The following is a 17721-nucleotide window of genomic DNA, read 5'->3' as shown; positions in this document are numbered from 1 at the left end:
AGAAAGACAAATTACTGGATGCATGATTTCTTTATTAAACTCCCAATTAACACTTTGGAAGCACAGCTTATAGCAGGCAAAAGCTGATGTCAGAATAATTTATACAGGTTACTCTTCAAACAGCTGTCACAGTTGGTCTCACTTCAGAAAGTCCTACAAGCTTCTAAACCTACTCCACTCACTCAGCTCTGGATATTGGCAAACTACAAAGCACTGCAAGTTTTAAACGTATTTTTTATATTATGATCATCCACACAAAGGGATTAACTGGAGCATTAAGAAAACCTCTGAATTCAGGACAACAGCAGTCATTTGTCACGCACAGTGGAAGCTCCAAACTGCACAGATGCCTATTATTTTTGGAGCACTACATTCCTGAGCCATACCTCCATCAGAAGTATTTCCCTAAAGCCATCCTGCTCATTTGAAACTTAGAACAATCTTGTTGGCTCAGAGCTGTTGAGTTGTGGCTGGTCCAACTTCAGAAAGCCTCAAGTATTGATAACTGACCCAAAGAGCATCACATTCCCTTTATTGAAAAGGCACTGGCTAACAAATCCCTACTCAAGCTTCTGCATTTTTGTGCATCTCCTAAAACAAAGTCACATTTTTAATGCCCAGGATGACATCTTACACTTCAAGTATCAAATCAATTACTTTTTCCCATTTGATTTTTACTAATCAGTACTTCCCCAGTGAACCAACTTTCTTAGACGAGCTTGAAAATGCATGATGAGAGGTTTTAAAAATTCCTATTTTAAGCTTAATTTCAAAGAAAGAAGCATCAGGTACTCAGAAAGAAAACTAAGCCCAGGTTAAAAAGGGCAAGAAGTCCACACAGCCTGGAGTGTTCTTTGTGTTCTTTCAGCAGTTGCATTGCCCCATGGGTTTCTCCCTGACTTTTGGGGTTCCATTTGATCATCTGTTGACCACCAGTTCCACCTGTAAGGAAAAGTTTCTCTCCTACTAGCACAAAGTCCTTTGAAAACTACATCTCAAACTAACTGAATTTAAAAAGCCAACATTTACAAAGCAAATCCTTCCATTTGCTATTTGAAGTTTCTTAACTGCTGAAGTGAACAAAGGTGCTGATTCTCTTTACAGTAAAAAGTTAAATAAATCACAACTTATCAACTTCTATGGTCCACCAACAATGCATGAACCAACAGACTTCAAGAGTTTTTAATTACGACTCTGACATGACTACTGAAATTAATCCAGGTCCCAACGCCATCCTGCAGACAGGATTTCAAACCCTCTCATGTGAATTTGTATTTGGACAGCAGACTAGGAAACTGGAGTTGCATCCCTCAACATTTAAATTAATCCACTGGCTCCCAGCCAAAAACAGCCAGTGAGGAGGGTGAATATACAACGTGAACCTTTCTTTTTTAAACTCTAAAAGGTTTGGGGTAATCCAATACAAACTCTGAGATCAGTTAAGACACTGCTTGAAAGAGAAATCCCTTTTGAAGAGTAAGAAAAAGAGCAGCTCCATTTTCCTCCTAACCACACCAAAGAAGAACACAGAGGTTGTCAGAGATTTACAGAGCAAACACATTATTCCAACAAGATAACTGAACACGATATTCCTTTGTTAATATAGAATTATCCTGAACAAAAACAAAAAAACCCTGAGCTTTTTAACAAAATCAAGTCCTGCTGAAACAGCAGACTAAGAACACAGCAACAAAAAATTCAACCTGACCACCTATGGATCATTAAGCTAAAAACTCCTTCCATTAACAAATTACCTGGAGGCAGAGACAGATTATCAGCCCTCAAGGCACTCTAACCAAGAAACAGAAACTGTTTTCCTAATAGGAATCCCAGCTATATAACTAAAACCCGCTGTCAGGACAAACTTGGCTGTTCAAGGAGTAAAATCAAAGCTGCCTGGAGAAGGTTCAGGAGGCTCACAGCTCACCTGATCAAACTTACATAGCCAGGAGATTTTTGTTTTGAATTTTGCTGAATGTAAACACATCAACCAAGTCTTCAAGCACTTTTAGATTCACTTCCATCTCCCAACCCCAAAAAAGTGATGACACGAACCAAAGCTGTTTCAGGACTGTTCAAACACAGTAACACAAGCATCAGCACCAGATTTGCAACTGATTGTGTAAAATAGAGATGCCTGGGCTCCCACTCCTCACCCAACTGTGAGACAAGCCAGAACTTCAGGATGATTTCATTTTTTTAAGGAGACTATCTGAACAATCTACAGGAACTGTAATGTAGTAATACACCAGAGTGTGGCCATTCCATTTGCAATATTTGCAGTTTGCTGCTCAAGCTGGCTATCAGTTCTCAAACAGTGACTCACCAAGTTCAAAGAGGAGCAAAGTTTAAGAAGGTTGGGACTTGCCATACAGAAATACATTCTACTAATATTTGTATTCTGGTTAATGTCATCTCTTAAAGGAAATTTGAAAAGAGAGTAAACAGGGGATGCTGGAACAAAGAACAGTGGAGGTAATAATTATAAAAAACACTCTCAGAGGCATAATCAATGCAAAAATAAGAGGGTTCATTTGGTTTAACTTAACACTACTCCTGACAGACTCAGAAGAAGGGTTTCAAGAATAAGGCACCGTGGTCTTTCAGAGGATACGGCAAGAGCTCAGCCTGAAACCTGGAAATGCAAAGATGCCTCCGGTAAAGGCACAGCGAGACAACAACAGCCGTAACTCTGAACCTCGGTGTGCGGCTTCAGCCCTCAGCTGACACCGCCGGGTGACTACTGCCGCTCCTGGCAGCGGGAATCGCTGTCCCGAAAGCTGTCACCTTCCCCGGGGAGCACCGCACCACAACACAGCCCGGGCTGCCCAGAAGGAAGCGCCTCACCTTCCTAGGCTGCCCAGGGAGGCCGTGGGGTTTTTCTCTCAGCGAGCACTCCAAACCCACCCGGACGCGCTCCTGTGTCACCTGCCCCAGGTGACCCAGCCCGGATCATCCCCACAGCTCCCCTCCAACCCTGCTGATTCTGTGACCGCCCAGCGCCCCATCCCCACCTCCCGACCCCCGGCTCAGCGCATCCCGCCCAGGGAGCGCTCCCCGCCGCGGCAGCGGGCGCGGCCCCGGGTGCCCGGCGGCGGCGGGGCTGAGAGGCCGGTACTCACCAGAGCAGGGCGCAGAGCAGGAGGCAGGAGCCCAGCGCCAGGGGCCGGCGGGGCGGCTCCCTCATCGTCTCCCCCGTCTGGCTGGCGCGGCCGGGGCGAGGCGGCGCATCCTCCTGCGGGCGGCGGGAGCGGCGGGAGGCGCTGAGGGGGATCGGCCGTTGTTGCGCACGGCCCCTCCCCGCGCGCGCGCGCGCGGCCGTTACTGCCCGCCGGGCCGGGCCCCCCGCCCCGCCCCTTTCACCGCCTCACGCGCTGAGCTGGAAGGATGCGCGTCACGCGCACCGCGCCACCAGCCAATGGCCTGAGAGCTCCGCGGGATGGCCCCGCCTCCCGACCCCGCCGATTGGACAGCGGGCTCGGCTGTCCCCGCCCCTCCAAGGACCCCGCTCTGTGAGGTGTCTGCGACAAGCAAGCCGTTAAAGGGAAATCGCCATAGCGATAAACGAAGGATGGCGGCCAAACCACCGGCCGCAAAGCGCCTGAGGAGCGGCGCTGCCTCCGCTTCCAGGGACATTTCAAGCATCGGCGCTCCCACGTGACAGCTCCTAATAATTTTTTTTAATTTTGATCAGGCTTCTCTGCGGGCTGCCGGGCGCTGAGGCCCGCAGAGGGAACGCCGCGCGGGGGCTGCCGGGAGTTGTAGTTCCGAGCCGGACGGGATCGAAGCGCTCGTCTCCGGGCGCCATTTTGCGGGCCCCCTGAGGGGTCCGTGAGGGGCAGCGGGGCTCGGCTTCACCCCGTGCTCGTGGGGGCGCCCGAGGTGTGTCAGCGTACATTTATTTCCATCGTAGGAGCAGGGGCCGAGCAGGGAGTGCTCCTGGGAAACGCACAGGGAATACAGGCCAGGTAGCATCTGGGACAGAAGAGAGGAGCCTCCGCTTGCACGGGACCGGGCGAAGAACACACCAGTTGTTGCCAAACATGAGGCGTTTTGTGCATAACCGGGCCCAAATCCGCCCATCTGCAGCTTTGGTCTTCACACTGAGGCAGGAAAACCTTCCTTGCGCCTCACTCCTGCCAAAAACACCCTGAGGATCGGGGTTCTCCGTGCCGGGGAGCGGGGTGGAGCGGCACGGCCCGGCCCAGGGAGCCCTGCGAGGTGCAGGTGGGTGAGTCAGGAGTGTGCCACGCTGGAAACGTGCACATGTCAGGACTCTGAACGAGGAAGGACAGCTCAACCCGCGGGGAGGGTGTGAATCACGGCAATCCCAGCAGCAGCAGCAGGTCACAGCTGCTGTTTTCCCCAGAGCAGCTCCAGCCTCATGACCCGGCCCTTACAGAGCTGCGGGATGACGTGCCTGGAGTCAGCCAGCAGTGGAAACCCCGGGAAAATCTTTGTGTGTGTTCTTTTCCTGATTTTTCACGCTGTAACTTGGTGCCTTCGTTAACACCTGGCACTCTGCCCCTCTGAAATTCCCAGAGGAGTGGAAGCAGCCCTGCCATTTGAACCAGGTCTCCCCCTCGGGGCATTTGTCCATCCCAACAACACAGCCTTGGCCACAAAGTACCTGTTGGGGACGGCCAGGATCAGAGCATCCATCCGTGAAGCACTAGAAATTCAAACAACTGCTGATCTGGCTGATGAAAGAGATGGTAAACATTCATTACCCCATTGCTGAGTACTGCCAGCCAGAGCTCTTGGCCTCAGCGCTGCCACGGGGTATGGCTGGGCCTGTCTCCGTGGTCAGCCTCCGTTGTGCTCCCTCCTGGGACAGGAATTCCTGCAGCAGTTCCTCTCCCCGGGGACTGGAGAAGGCTCTGGGGCAGCTCCCACATGCTGTGATCCCGTTCCCAGCTGGGGAGTAAGCACAGCTTAGACCAAACACGGCCCAAGAGCTGTCACAGAGGACACATCATTTCAGAGGAAGCTTCACAGTGCTGGGATCCTGGAGAAAAAGCCCCTTTGAGTCAGTGCCCACCAGGTACAAGCATCCCCCAAAAGTGCCTGGATCAGCCAGACAGGGGCTTGATGTCCCCTCCTCTGCCATACCCACATACCAGCGCTTGCTGAGCTTGTTTCTCAACCACTGATGAGCAATATGAGTCAAAAAATGACAGATTACCCAATCTCCCAACTAGAGCCCCTAATTAACCCAAAACCCAGTGGCCTGTGGGGTTACCAGGGAGCAAATATTTCTGTGGGATTCTCAAAAAGCGCTGCACCTTTGTAGCAGGGTTTTTTTTGCTTCCTCTTGGCCAAATTTCTCACGGAAAACCCCAGGATGAAGCGAGCTGGTGCAGTTCCTGTGAAGCCCTGGGGCTGGATTTGAGCTCACCCTGCATCCCCTGGGCAGGAATAAAACCTGGGCTGTGGTGCTTGGCACCCTGGGTTGGGAAAGCTGGAGGAGGCCACCCAAGGGACACTTCCTGAGAAGGTGGTGCTGTTTGACCTGCACAGCGATGGGGCAATGCTTGTCCATTGCACTCCAACCCTCCAACAGGCTTGGCTGTAGAGTATCCCCCAAAGATTTGGGCATTTTAGGGCTGACGTTTTTAAGAGACACCTGGGGTACACCCTGGGCCTTTGCCTTTCAGCACTTTGCAGCATTTGTTTGCTGCAGTGGCAAACCCTTCTCTGCCATTCATCCCTATCTGCTCTTCACAAAGGCTTCTTGTTTTCCCAAGTGTTGCCTTTTTTCTTTTTTTTTTTTCCCCCCCACGTGTGATTTAATTCACACAAACTCCTTCCTCTTCTGACTATTGATCTTGGCTCCTTACTGGTTAAAATAAAGTAAATCTTTCATAAGCAGGTTCTGACAACGCAACTTTTGTTCCTTCCAGACACAATTTCCTGTTTAATTTCCTGACTGTTTCTTACTTGGTAAAGGAAAAGCTGTAAATTGCAAGATTGCTTCAGAGACCTTCCTCTGACTTCAGATGAACTGTTAACCACTTGCAGGAGAGAATCCAGCAAACCAGCACAAAACTTGTAAAAAAACCCTCATTTTCTTTTATATCTTCTGCGATGCACGCCGAGAGGAAAGCTGCGCAAAAAATAAAGGTTGGAAACATTTTCCTTGGAAAATCAAACAGGAGCAACTCCACCTCCAGCTGAGCAGGTAATTGCACTTTCATCACTCAGCAAAACGCCTGTGACACATGGACTGTGCTTCTGTGGTCCCAAATGTGGACATCCCCCCGCACGGGCTCTGATTCCCACTCCCACACTCCTTCACATCCCGGGAGATGCCGAGAGATTCCCACGGCCACAGTGACCGGCTGATCCAACGGGACGTTCCCGCGGGCGGAGTCACCGGGAATGCTGGGGGATAATGAACACACTTAGGGTTAATGAAGGTGGGCTGGCGCCGGGCAGCTCTTGGCACGCAGGGACACGGTGACACCCGGCTGGGGCTGCGTGACCTGGAGCAGGAGAGCTCAGATCTCCAGCCAGCCCTGCCCCAAATCCCGGCACGGGTGGCACAGTGCCACTGCTCCCAAAAGCAGGATGGAGCCAGCAGCACCTGTGACAGCCCCTAGGGCAGCTCCTGCAGGACACAGGTCTCCTCTACCTGGCTCTGAGCCCCCTCTTTAGAGGTTCAAAACCTGCAGTGTAAGATGAAGAAAATGGATTGAGGTGGGAATGTCACTTTTGAGAGCATTTGTATTTCGGTTTCTCATTTCATGTGGCTAAATTTTAACTTTGCCTAGAAATGGAAGATAAAATGATTGCTCCAGCAGGGTTGCCCAGGCAGGTACAGCAGGAAGCTGCAGCATCTCCTGGCCCTGCTGCAGAACCACAGAGCCTCTGCAGGACAGCAAACACTCTTTCCTACAGCCAGTGCTTGGGAACAGATGGAAAATGGCTTCCTGGGGAAGGAATGCACCTTATCCTAGGCTGACTGGCAAGTGTTCATGCACAACTTCAGCAGCACCTTGGCAATGCTGTGACAGCCATGCAGAGCCCTGGTGCTGGAGAAGACAAACGTGGTCAGCCACTGGGGAGCTTCTCTTGCCATCTGATGGGGCTGATGGAATGGGGAGAGTCCAAAGGCTGCTGCCAGCTGAGACACAGAGAATCCAAATTAACTCTTGCTCTTGTGATGGAAATGTGGTGTGGGACCACATGGGGTGAACCATGGTGGCTGCCTTGGTGCCTCTGGTGCTTCCCAGCAGCTGCTGTTTGAGCACCCCTGGGAAAAGAAAAGTCAAATTTCACTGCAGAAACTGAGAAACAGCAAAACTTTGCAATGCAAGCGTAAAGGTTTTTTTATCCTTTATTTCTGGGAAGACAGCGTGGGCCGAAGCTTCCCCTTCCTTCTTCATCCTCTCCCCCTGGGCTGAGGGGAAGAGCTGGGAAAGCACCTGGGGCAGGCCAGGGCTGGTTTCCTCTATGGCCCTGTGCAAATCAAGGCCACGGTGGGGGATGCCACAGGCACCTGGTCCAGCAGGCCAGAGCATCCGTGGTTTTCTCAGCAGAAACCCAAACCTGAGACCCACCCCCACACATCCCCGGGGCTGCAGGGTGGTCAGAGCTCTGGGCAGCAGTGCCAGGAGCATGGCAGAGTGGCACAGCCCACACAGGAGCATCAGCACCACTCCCAGATCCCAGAGGTGGGGATGAGGGACTCGCAGGGCTGGCCAGGCACATACAGGGAACGCCACAGGCTCAGCTGCTTCCCTTCCCCTTTCTGCCGACCACTAAAATAAACAGAATTCCCACCTGGCTCCATCCCCTCCCTGGCACATATTTAAAAACAGGGAGAGGGGCCAGGGAGCAGGAGTGTCACTCCTCAGGGACTCACATGCTCCAGGGGAACAGGCACCCGCTCTAGGGACCAGCTCGTGTTGCAGGGAGAGGCTCTGCATGTGTGAAAAACACCCCTCAGCCCCGACATCGCTGCTCTCACGTGGGCTCCTGCTTGGAGCTCCAGGGAGATGCTCGAGGGAAGAGGGCAGGGGGGGCTCCTGCTGTGAATATCTCCTGGGAAATCGCTGTTTCCAGACTCAGCCCATGCTGGGCTTGAACAAAAGCTTCTTTACTTTACTTGGCAAATGGGAGGGTGAGCACAGAGGATCCTCTCGCAGCACACCAGGCCAACACAGGGAGTTGCAAACTCTTTTTGACCTGTGCACACCAACTTTTTCCCCAGCTACACTTCCTAGAAAAACCAACAGCGTTTGCATACACGGTTTCATCCAATATCCCCCTCCCCATTTACAGAACAAAAATATCTCCATGGCAGAAACTAAAAACCTTGTTAGAAGCTCTGGGTCCCTTCACACTTTGTGTCCCAGAGCTGCAAGGGGAGGGAAGTGGCTGCTGTAGGGGGCTCAGGGTGGGGCAGGTTGGTGCTGGGTGCTGCCCTGTGGCTCCAGCCACCATCCCCTTGAGGGGACATTGCTTCCACCCTCTGGGGTAAAAGTTGGGTTTTTCAGTGTTTTGCCACCTGCAGCTCTTGATGCCTTTCCACCAGCTGTGGAAGAGCTGGGTCAGCAGTTCAGTTCACATCCCATTCCTACTGCACACACTTAGGGCTAAATAAGAGGGAACGGTGAGAAACCACTTGGCAAAGCTTTGTTTTGGAGCCCCAGCCCTGCTCTGCCAGGAGACAGACACCTGTGTGGAGCCTAAGACCCTCCTTGTTCCCAAATCTTAGTCTTCACCTTCCAGCTTCTGTGACAACCCGTGCTCAGGTCCCACAGGCAGGTTTTATTATTTTATCCCCCAGGTCTGGTTTCCTCCCTGCATCTCTGGGTTAGAGACGTGCCACGTGCAGCTGAAGGTTGAGCTGAGCTTACCTGAGCAGCTGAAGTTTGGACTCATCCCACCCTGGAGCACCCAGAAACTGGCAGAGCACATTGCTGATGTCATTTTTGGCTGTAGTTTCCTCAGGGTTTTCTTTTTTTAAAGCACATTAAAAAACCTCATCTTTACTAGGTGACAGCTTGACCCTGGTGGAGTTCTCTTACAAAACAGGCCCCGCTGACCCACTGCCCTGGAGCTGGCCAGGCCCTGGCTGGGCTGCCTTGTCCCTTTTTCCAGAGCCCAGAGTGGGTGGGTGGTAGGGAGGGTGTTTTGCCAGAGGGATCCATGCTGACCGTCAGGGAATGCCAGGATCGAGGGAGCTCAGTTTCACAGCCCCCCCACGTGCTGTGTGTTCCAGAGGTCACATCCCTGCAGGCATGTGTCTTTCCACATCACATCTCTCCTGCCCCACATCCTCAGCCTTCCCCTGCAAGAGGCTCAGCAAATCCCAAACAGTGCCCTGACTCCAGTGTGGGCTTCTCAGACCCAATCCCAGTTTCCTGGACTGCTCTACCCAGCTCTGAGCAGGGTTTCTCCAGCAGCCTTGGGACCTCCTCATCTCAGCTCAGGAAATCTGAGCTGCACACAGGGAAGGGAGATGCCTGGGAGGGCTGGAGCAGCACCACGCTCCTCCATGTCCAGGTCCTGCAGGGCTCCCAAGGCAACCAGCCCTGTCTGCCCCAGTATCCCCCCATGGGCTGGTGTCATCCCAGTCTGTGCTGGGAATCCAAACAATCCTGAAAGAGGTGATTGCAGGAGAGCAGGCACAGCCTGTGTCCTGGGGCCTTTTAAGGCAGGAGATGATCTCTGGACATGGAAAAATGCAGCAGCTGGAGCTGCGCCAACCTTCCCCCTCCCTGAAAAACATTCCTGTGGAGGGAGGGTTGGGCTCCAGGGTCAAAGGGGGATGGCTTGGCAGAGACACGAGGCCCAAGGATCCATAGCTGTGCTGTGACATCCCTGCAGGGACAGGGACCCTTAGCAGAGTGTGCTGCTCAGTTATTTTGAAGCTGATTTCTGCAGCACAAGCGATGGTCCCGTCCTGGGGGGAATCGGACACAGCAGTGGTGGGGATGCAGTGCCTGCCATGCTTTTGATACTCAAATATCTCCAGTGCAGATCAATCCCAGCTATTTCAGTCCCAGCCTGTCACCTTTCCAGCTTCCTTCCAAACAACTTTAGCTGTGTATTCCAACATTCGGAGGCAACAGACACTAAACAGATCTTCAGTGGGGTCCCTTTGCTAAGGGCAGGGCAGAGCCAAGCCTCAGCATATCCAGAGTTTGTAGTGCCATGGCACCCAGCTCCTCATCCCTGCCTTTCAGCAGAGGGGCTCCAAGCACTCGCCATCCTCCAGCCTCTCCAGAGGCCAGTGGCACTTGGGGACACCTAACTGTGAAGGGAGGGAGGTCTTGTGATCCGGAACCCAGAGCAGGAATTTCCACGCTCACACAGGACTTTTGTATGCTTGACCTTAGCTATTGCTTATCCCTGCCAGGAGAGCTCCCAGGAGAGCTGAGGGATGACTCCATGGCACAAGGTCCCCTCCGAGCAGCAGGGTGACGGTGACGTGGCGGATCCCGTGGGGACAGCTGTGCAGGCAGGAGTGTCACTGCCCTGCGGCAAAGTCTGGGCCACCCGGGCAGGGCTGAGCTGCCCTTCGCACCGTGGGCGGTGCCATCACACGTGGCACTCACAGCTGTCCCCTCCCAGGGACACTGAGCCAGCACAGCAGTGGCAGCTGCTCCGTCCCAGACCCTGCTGGGCTCTCACCAGGTGCGTGCCGAGCCCTGTGGTGCCAGCACCAGAGAGATCCCCTGGTCCGGGTGGGCACCCCGTGGGGGCTGTGCTGGCATCTCCCACAGGGGTTTTGCTTTGCTGGCATCACCCAGCGTGGCTCAGGAGCTCTGTGAGTCACTGCCCAGCCCCAGCCTCCAAAGGGCACTTGCTGGCCCACAGCAGAGGAGTTTGAAAGGGCACACCAAGTACCCCTCACCTCTGTCCTCTCCACTGGGGTTTCTGCGTGGACCTGAGCACGTGGAAGCAGCCTCATGCTCCAGCCCAGCCTGCTCATCCTGGTCCCCAAAGCATCACAGATGTGCACCAGAGCCCAGGGAAAGGTGACAGCAAACCTGCTGTCACCAGCCACAGCGAGAGCACAGCATTGCCCTGCCCCTGGCATTCCTCTTCTGCGCTGGTCCTGGCACTTCTCAGAGCAGCGGAATGGCACTCTGCCCTCCCAGCTTTCCTCTTGCACACCCCAGCTTTACTCCATGACTTTGGGAGAAGGACATTTCGTTCAAAATCTCAAGTTCCCAGGCCCTGAGCACCAAGGCAGTGCCAGCAGTCACAGGAGCTGGCAGCACTCCCTGTCCCTCTGGGCGCTGTCTTGTGCACATGGAGGCACGTGCATGGCTCTGTGCAAACTGTGGGGCTGGGGGCTTTCAGGGAGGGCAGCTAAAACCGAGTCCAGCTCCATCCTGGCTTGGAGCCTGCCTGGCATGGGGTACCTGCACAGGGCGAGCAGCTGCTTCTGTCCTGCCAAGCAAGTGCAGTGATACTGCTGGAGGTGGCACTTTTCAGATGTCACTGTGGTGTGACCCAGCCTGAGCCCCCCAAAGGCACAGCGGCAGTGTGGGTGTTACCTGCTGCTCTGCACGTATCTGGATGAGGTGGGATCTGTTTGGAGAGTCTCCTGTGGCAGGCTCTGGGGTGAAAACAAGCAGCAGCTCTTTGGCCTGTTGCTGCTGTGACAGCAGGGCCGTGAATGGCCCTTCCCACAGCACAAACAGGGCACTGTTCAGGCTGCTCTGCCCCGGGCCGAGGCCTCTCGGGTGAGGCCAAAGTAAGCAGCTCCTCAGCAGCAAGCACCTCTCCGGGGCTGGGAAGGCTCTGACCTGAGCACAAGCCAACACAGACTTAGGGAAAACACCTCTGGCCTCCATGAAACCTCCCTCAATATGCCCCTGTCCCCTTGCTGTCGAGTGGCTTTGAGCAGCACAGGAGATGGATGTCCCTGCAGAGCTGCACCTCTCCAGCCCTGAGTTCCTCCTCCTGCTGCACTCTGGGCCAGGGCAGCTTGAGCTGCAGGGGAAGGCTCCCCTGTAGCATCACACCCACATTCCTCACCTGGCTGCTGGAGCCTGGTTTGGCCAGAAAAGCAGGAAAGCAGGTGCCTCACTGGACCGGGACAGGGAGCGGGGCTTGCAGCATGGGCTGGGGTCACGCTCCCAGCAGCGAGGCTGGGCTCACACAGGGATATCCAAGCACAGAGAGGCCCTGGCTAAATCCCATCGGCCGGCTGAGCCCTTCTCGGCGGCTGCGTTTGGGCTGCAGGGGCACAGCCCTTTAGCCACGGTGTGGGACCACGGCCAGAGCATCCTTCGCAGGGCCAGGCGGAGGAGAGACAGCCCCCAGCACTGGCAGCAGTCCGGGACAGGGACTTGCGGCTTTCGGGATGAGCAGATCCCAGCACGGAGCCGCGGCGTGCCCTGAACCCACCCCCAGAAGCTGCTGAAGCTCACACGGAGCGGGGAGCGCAGCCCGGGGGTGGGGAGGTGACCCCTCTCAGGCGTGGCGGTGACAGGCATTGGAACCCAGCCCCGGGACCCGGCCCTGCCCAAGGCTCCTGCTCCTGTCCCGGGGTCCTGTCCGTGTCCCGGGCTCCTGCCCGTGTCCCGGGGTCCTGCCCGTGTCCCCGGGTCCTGCTCCTGTCCCCGGCTCCGGCCGGGAGGTGGCAGCCGCGAGCGCCCCGGCGTCCCTTGCGCCAGCCCCGGGAGCGGCGGCGCGGCCGGGCCGGGGCCGCGGAGCCTCCCCCGCGCGTCCCGGGCCATGGAGCCGATCCCCGGGCGGCGGTGGCAGAAGGTGCTGTACGAACGGCAGCCTTTCCCCGATAACTACGTGGACCAGCGGTTCCTGGAGGAGCTGCGAAAGAACGTGCACGCCCGGCAGTACCGGTACCAGGCCGTCGTCTTCCAGTCGGGAGCGGTGGTGCAGCAGCTGTGCAGCGTCTGCGTGTTCGTGCTCACCTGGTGGTACATGGACGCCGGGATGTTGAGCCCGCAGGGGCTTTTCGGAGCGGCCCTGGTGTCCTCCCTGCTCGGCTATGTGCTGTTTGATGCCGTGGATGGCGGGGCCGGGCGCTGGGCGAGCGGGCGGACCCGCTGGGCTGACCTCAAGAGCACGCTGGTGTTCGCCGCCTTCACCTACGGCTTCTCGCCGGTGCTGAAGACGCTGACCGAGTCCATCAGCACGGACACCATCTATGCCATGTCGGCCCTCATGCTCCTGGGTCACCTCATCTTCTTCGACTACGGCGCCAACGCCGCCATCGTGTCCAGCACGCTGTCCCTCAACATGGCCATCTTCGCCTCGGTGTGCCTGGCCTCGCGCCTGCCTCGCTCCCTCCACGCCTTTGTCATGGTCACCTTCGCCATGCAGATGTTCGCCCTGTGGCCCATGCTGCAGAAGAAGCTGAAGGCCCGTACGCCCCGGTGCTACGTGGGGGTGACGGTGCTCTTCGCGCTGGCCGCGCTGGCGGGGCTGGCCACGGTGTCCAGCGTGGGCGCCGTGCTCTTCGCCTCCCTGCTCCTCGCCATCTCCTGCCTCTGCCCCTACTGCCTCATCCGCCTCCAGCTGCTCAAGGACAACATCCACGGGCCGTGGGACGAGGCTGAGATCAAGGAGGACCTCTCCAGGTTCCTCACGTAGGCCCGGCCCAGCGGGACCCTCTGCTGTGAGCAGCGCGAAGGTCCTGGCTGGGGGTCAGCCCTGTGGGGGAGGACACCTGAGCCAATAAAGTCTCACACAGCAGCAAGAGCCACTTCTGTGCTCCCCTCCGGATCTGTTCCCACACCTGACTCGCGTGGCTTTGGCGAAGGAAGGAGCTGAGCCCTGCAGGGGGAGGAAGCAGCTCTGGCTCAGGGTGCAGGGGATGGGATGTGTCCCACGGAGCCCTCAGGACCCTCAGGGTGTGCTGGGGGCTGCCAGCGCTCCCCGGGCAGGGCTGCAGGGCAGGGCTGCAGGGCAGGGTTGGAGGGCAGGGCTGCAGGGCAGGGCTTGCTGAGGTCGCTGTTGCTGCTGCTGGACCGAGCAGGAGGGCGGCTGGAGCGGGGGTAGAGCCCTCCTCACCTGCCCCCCGGCCCTTTGCGGGTGCCAGGGCAGCCTCACACCGCCGGCAGACACCACACTGCCCTAACTCCCTCAGGAGATGGGGGATGAGAGGGCATCACGCCTTCCTCTCCTCCCTAACCCCTTTCCTGAGGCAGATCCGGCCTTGCTGCGGGGCAAGAGCCAGAGGGACGGAGCTCGGCAGAGCCCCCGTGGGTGCACCCCCAGCTGCTGGGGACATGCTAAGGGCCGGTCCCATCCGTCTGTCCGGCGTCTGTCTGTCCGGCAGCGCTCCCAGCACAACAGAGGGCGCTGCCGGCAAACGAGTCCCGCTGGAGGCCTGGCCCGGACGGGCAGCCCCGGTGCCGGGACCTGCCCCGGCCAGCGCGGGCGGCAAAGCCGTCCCGAGCCGGCGGCACCGGAGGGAAGGGAAGGGAAGGGATGCCCACACCCTCTCCCACCTCCCAGGGCTGCGTTTGGCATCGCCGGGGTGTCGGTGGAGTTTCTCTTTCTGCTCCGTTTTCCCCATCCCAGCGAGGAGGCGCTTTTCACACGCTCCTTGGGCTTTCTCGGAAATGAGCAACCCCCGGCGGAGTCCCCAACACCTCCAGTGCTTTGTTACTGCTCTTGCCAAGTGTTAAATGTTGCTGTGGTCGCCGTGGTAACGACTACATCTCATTTCGCTTTTAATTAAAAGCTGTAGAAGTTTGGAGCCCGTGCTCAGGTCTCGCGGGGAGCACAGAGTAGCCAGATGCTCCGAGTCACGATGACATTTTGTAGCTCTGCAGAAAGGAGACTGTTTTCTCACAAGGAGGTTTCCCAGAAAGCTGCTCAGTGACCCGCTGTCCCATCTGACTCTGGGTTAATGCCAGTGTAACGCTGCCATCCCAAACACATTCACAGAGCCCATTGGTACAGGGGCAAGGCTGGAATATAAATCAAAAATAAATCCTGTCTGCTTGGCCCCTGGCTATCACAGCAGAGGCTACAAGAAAGCAGAGTTTCTGTTGCACCCGCTCCTCCATGGGGAAATATTTTCCCCCAAAGTGCCTTTCCCAAATTGCCACTGTCAAAAGCAGCTGTGGATTGGAAAACTGCGAGCACTGACCACTCAAACATTTCAGGTGATGGGCACGGGCTGCTGCCTTCCCCTCAGCTGGAGCAGGGACCTGTGCTCACCTGTGTAATCCAGGGACTCTGATGCAGCAGGCTCCATCCACCAGCTCCAGGGAGATGCTGCTCTGTCCCACCCAGCCCAGCCCCAGCCCTCTCTGCTCTGCCCCAGCTCCTTCATCTCCTTACGAGTCACAGAATTCCAGGATCAGATCAGAACAGCCTCAGTCTGTGCCCAGAGACCCCCTGGGGAAAGGCTCAGCCCTCCCCTCACCTGCCCACAAAGACACCCTGCCCACCCTAACCCGAAAGGAAAACACAAATCCACAGCCTGGGATGGACAAAGGGACCTCGAAGGAAGGAGGAATGCAAAAGGGAGCCAGGGAGAGGAGAGGAGGAGATAAAAGGCACGCAGGGTTTCCCCAGGGCTTCCCTGACCCTCTCAGCAGAGCTGTTGCTGTTTAAGCTGCTGTATAAATGGCCATCACTGGTGTGTCTGCATGAGGTGAGAATATCCTCTACAGAACAAGATTTTGCCATAACTCTACACCTGTCCAGTAAAGCTGGGTGCCCTTTGGCCATTTGCTACCTGGGCAAATCCCCACTGAGACCCAAGAAATGGGTCCTTGGCTGGTGATGCAACAACATTTCATCAACCAACCCTAAGGAGTTCAACATTCTCTTGCACTCCCAAGTTTCTATCCTTTAAGGTTCAGCCCACTCAGATCAGTCCTTCCATGGGAGGTTTTTTTTTGTTTGAAGCTGGCCAAATGCGAGTAGCTGTGAAGTGGCTGGGGATCAGCCTTGCTCCTGGGGTGCCAGCTGCAATCTCCATCTCCAGGATGCTGCAGGGAAAGGCCAGTGCCAGGCACCCACACGTTCTCCCACCTGGGGGACTGGGTCTGGGAAGCCTGTGAAGAACAAAGCTCGACTCTTTGATCAGGAAACCAAGAGAGGATTTTGGTCCTAACCCATCCACTGCCTCGTAATGTCACTGGTGCAGCACCCAGATGTTAAAGGATGTGCCAGGGTTTCCCAGCACATCAGCTCCTGTGCCTTTCCACTTAGGAGATTTTAGAAACAGCTACACCCATGGAACCTGGAGTCCGATTTCCAACAACAGTTTTTACCAAATACTTCCTAAGAAGGTAAAGATTTGTGCAGAGGATTTACCACCACAAAATGCCTCAAGAAACCAGTTTGTGTCTTCCAGCCTAATGTGTGGAGGCCAGCAGGCACTGGGAGCTCAGCAAAGCTCCTGGCTGGGAGCTGTGGGCCATTGAGCTAAAATATCTCCTCTCATCTGCTGCTGGTACCTTGCTGCAGCACAGAGGGATTGCAGGGAAAGCTTCCCCCGGCACAGAACAAATTTTTGAACAACTTGGAGCAAAAGCAGCTTGTAAAGTTCAGACTATCCCCCTTCCCTTTTACCTGAGGTATGAGCAGAACCTCCTCAAGAGCTCACCAGGTATGAACACTGTCGCTTCTGTTGCAGTCCTGAAAGTGCTCAGTTCCTGAACTCTGCTGAGGTGTTTCTGCCTCAGCACCTGGTGGGTCCCATGAGTGAAAGCTACTCCGTTTTTGGGACAGTTGTTAACTCTAGGTCTCCATTTCTCCCTTTCTCAGGGTGCTGGGAAGCACCTCACCCAGTCCCAGCAATGCCCAGTTTAGCACATGCAGCTCAAAGGGACAGCAGGGTTTGGGCTTTTTCCCCACTTTTTACTACACCATTGCTGTTTCTCTTTCTGCTCTACCAAAAGACCAAGTCTAAGTGAGAAGAAGGAAAAACATCTCTACAGCTTTCTGGGCTTGCATCCTCTTCTGTTTTGAGCAAACTCAGTGTCTGGTATTTACCAGCTCATGCAGCTGGTTCAGCAGCTCCCTGGACATTTTAGAGGTCAGCAGGACCTAAATCATCTGCAACAAGAGGAACTGCCTGAATTCAGCAAAGCTGCGTCAGACCAGGCTTGAAAACAAGCCCAGGCTGGCTGTCATCTGGCCCCTTGTCCACACAAAGTGATCTCGTGCCCTCCCTGCCCGTCCTGAGCAGCAGCACTGCAGCTCCTCTCACCATCTGCTACCCACAACGTCTTGTTTGGGCCCCTGAAACCCCAAGCTGGAGCCCAGTGGTACCTCCTGACTTCCCTGCACGGTTTGTGAGACACCCCCTTTGCTTTCCTGTGAGGAAAAATAGCCAGTTAAACCCATCAGTTCCCCCTTCTTTCAGACTGACTCTTTGTAGACTTCTCTGGCACCCAAAACAAGCACTAACATCATCTAAATCCCAGATTTTCTCTTTCCCACAGGGATGGACACATTTGGAATCCCAGAGGTAGCTACTTACAGCTGTTTGAGCCCAGATGCTCCAGTGAGGTCGGCTTGCAAGGAATTCTGAGCTTTAGCTTGAAGAAAATGGTCACAACAGCTGCAATTTATTTATAATTGTGCAGATTAATCAGTCTAGAGACTGTCTAGAGACTGCTGCAATCTTGTCCTTCGAGTTTCCGCTCGGCCAGGTGCTGCTGCTGGTGCTCTGGTCAAGTTTTGGAACTCTGCTGGCTGTTCTTCCTGCTGATGCTAAGCCCAAACCATTTACATGGAGCAATCCTGGTGGTGAATGAATTCAGG

At 55.4% G+C, this 17721-nt stretch overlaps 2 protein-coding genes and 2 long non-coding RNA genes across 8 annotated transcripts in view; 2 read left to right on the top strand and 2 right to left on the bottom strand.

Annotated features, from left to right (window-relative positions):
- The window catches only part of SUCO (SUN domain containing ossification factor), a 38117-nt gene extending 34768 nt beyond the window's left edge, over positions 1-3349 (bottom strand). For all 4 annotated transcript variants that reach the window (XM_058842690.1, XM_058842691.1, XM_058842693.1 and 1 more), the window contains exon 1: positions 3123-3349. In XM_058842690.1, the coding sequence (XP_058698673.1) occupies positions 3123-3187 (65 nt within the window). In that variant the 5' untranslated portion in view covers positions 3188-3349. The remainder of the gene's footprint in view (positions 1-3122) is intronic.
- Positions 3350-3532: 183 nt separating this feature from the next.
- Positions 3533-17717, top strand: LOC131580930 (uncharacterized). Of its 2 annotated transcripts, none has more exons than XR_009277985.1 (3): positions 3533-4227; positions 5904-6181; positions 17400-17717. It is a non-coding gene; the product is annotated as an uncharacterized LOC131580930 (long non-coding RNA). The 2 variants fall into 2 exon arrangements; XR_009277984.1 differs by lacking the exon at positions 17400-17717 and adding an exon at positions 8795-8917 and having other exon boundaries at positions 3534-4227.
- Positions 6709-8994, bottom strand: LOC131580931 (uncharacterized). Its single transcript, XR_009277986.1, has 2 exons — positions 8865-8994; positions 6709-7255 (listed from the first exon to the last, which is right to left on the bottom strand). It is a non-coding gene; the product is annotated as an uncharacterized LOC131580931 (long non-coding RNA).
- PIGC (phosphatidylinositol glycan anchor biosynthesis class C) lies at positions 12617-13714 on the top strand. Its single transcript, XM_058842699.1, has one exon. The coding sequence runs from the start codon at positions 12703-12705 to the stop codon at positions 13579-13581; it is 879 nt and encodes a 292-aa protein (XP_058698682.1). The 5' UTR covers positions 12617-12702; the 3' UTR covers positions 13582-13714.
- Positions 17718-17721: the final 4 nt, after the last annotated feature.

Source organism: Poecile atricapillus, chromosome 7 (genome assembly GCF_030490865.1).
Source record: "Poecile atricapillus isolate bPoeAtr1 chromosome 7, bPoeAtr1.hap1, whole genome shotgun sequence".
NCBI lineage: Eukaryota > Metazoa > Chordata > Aves > Passeriformes > Paridae > Poecile > Poecile atricapillus.
Note: the sequence above shows the minus strand (reverse complement) of the source record. Positions and strands in the feature narration are given on the sequence as shown.

Bases quoted from the DNA above. Each gene is read 5' to 3' on its own strand.
- PIGC (XM_058842699.1), top strand. From the start codon at position 12,703: ATGGAGCCGATCCCCGGGCGGCGGTGGCAGAAGGTGCTGTACGAACGG.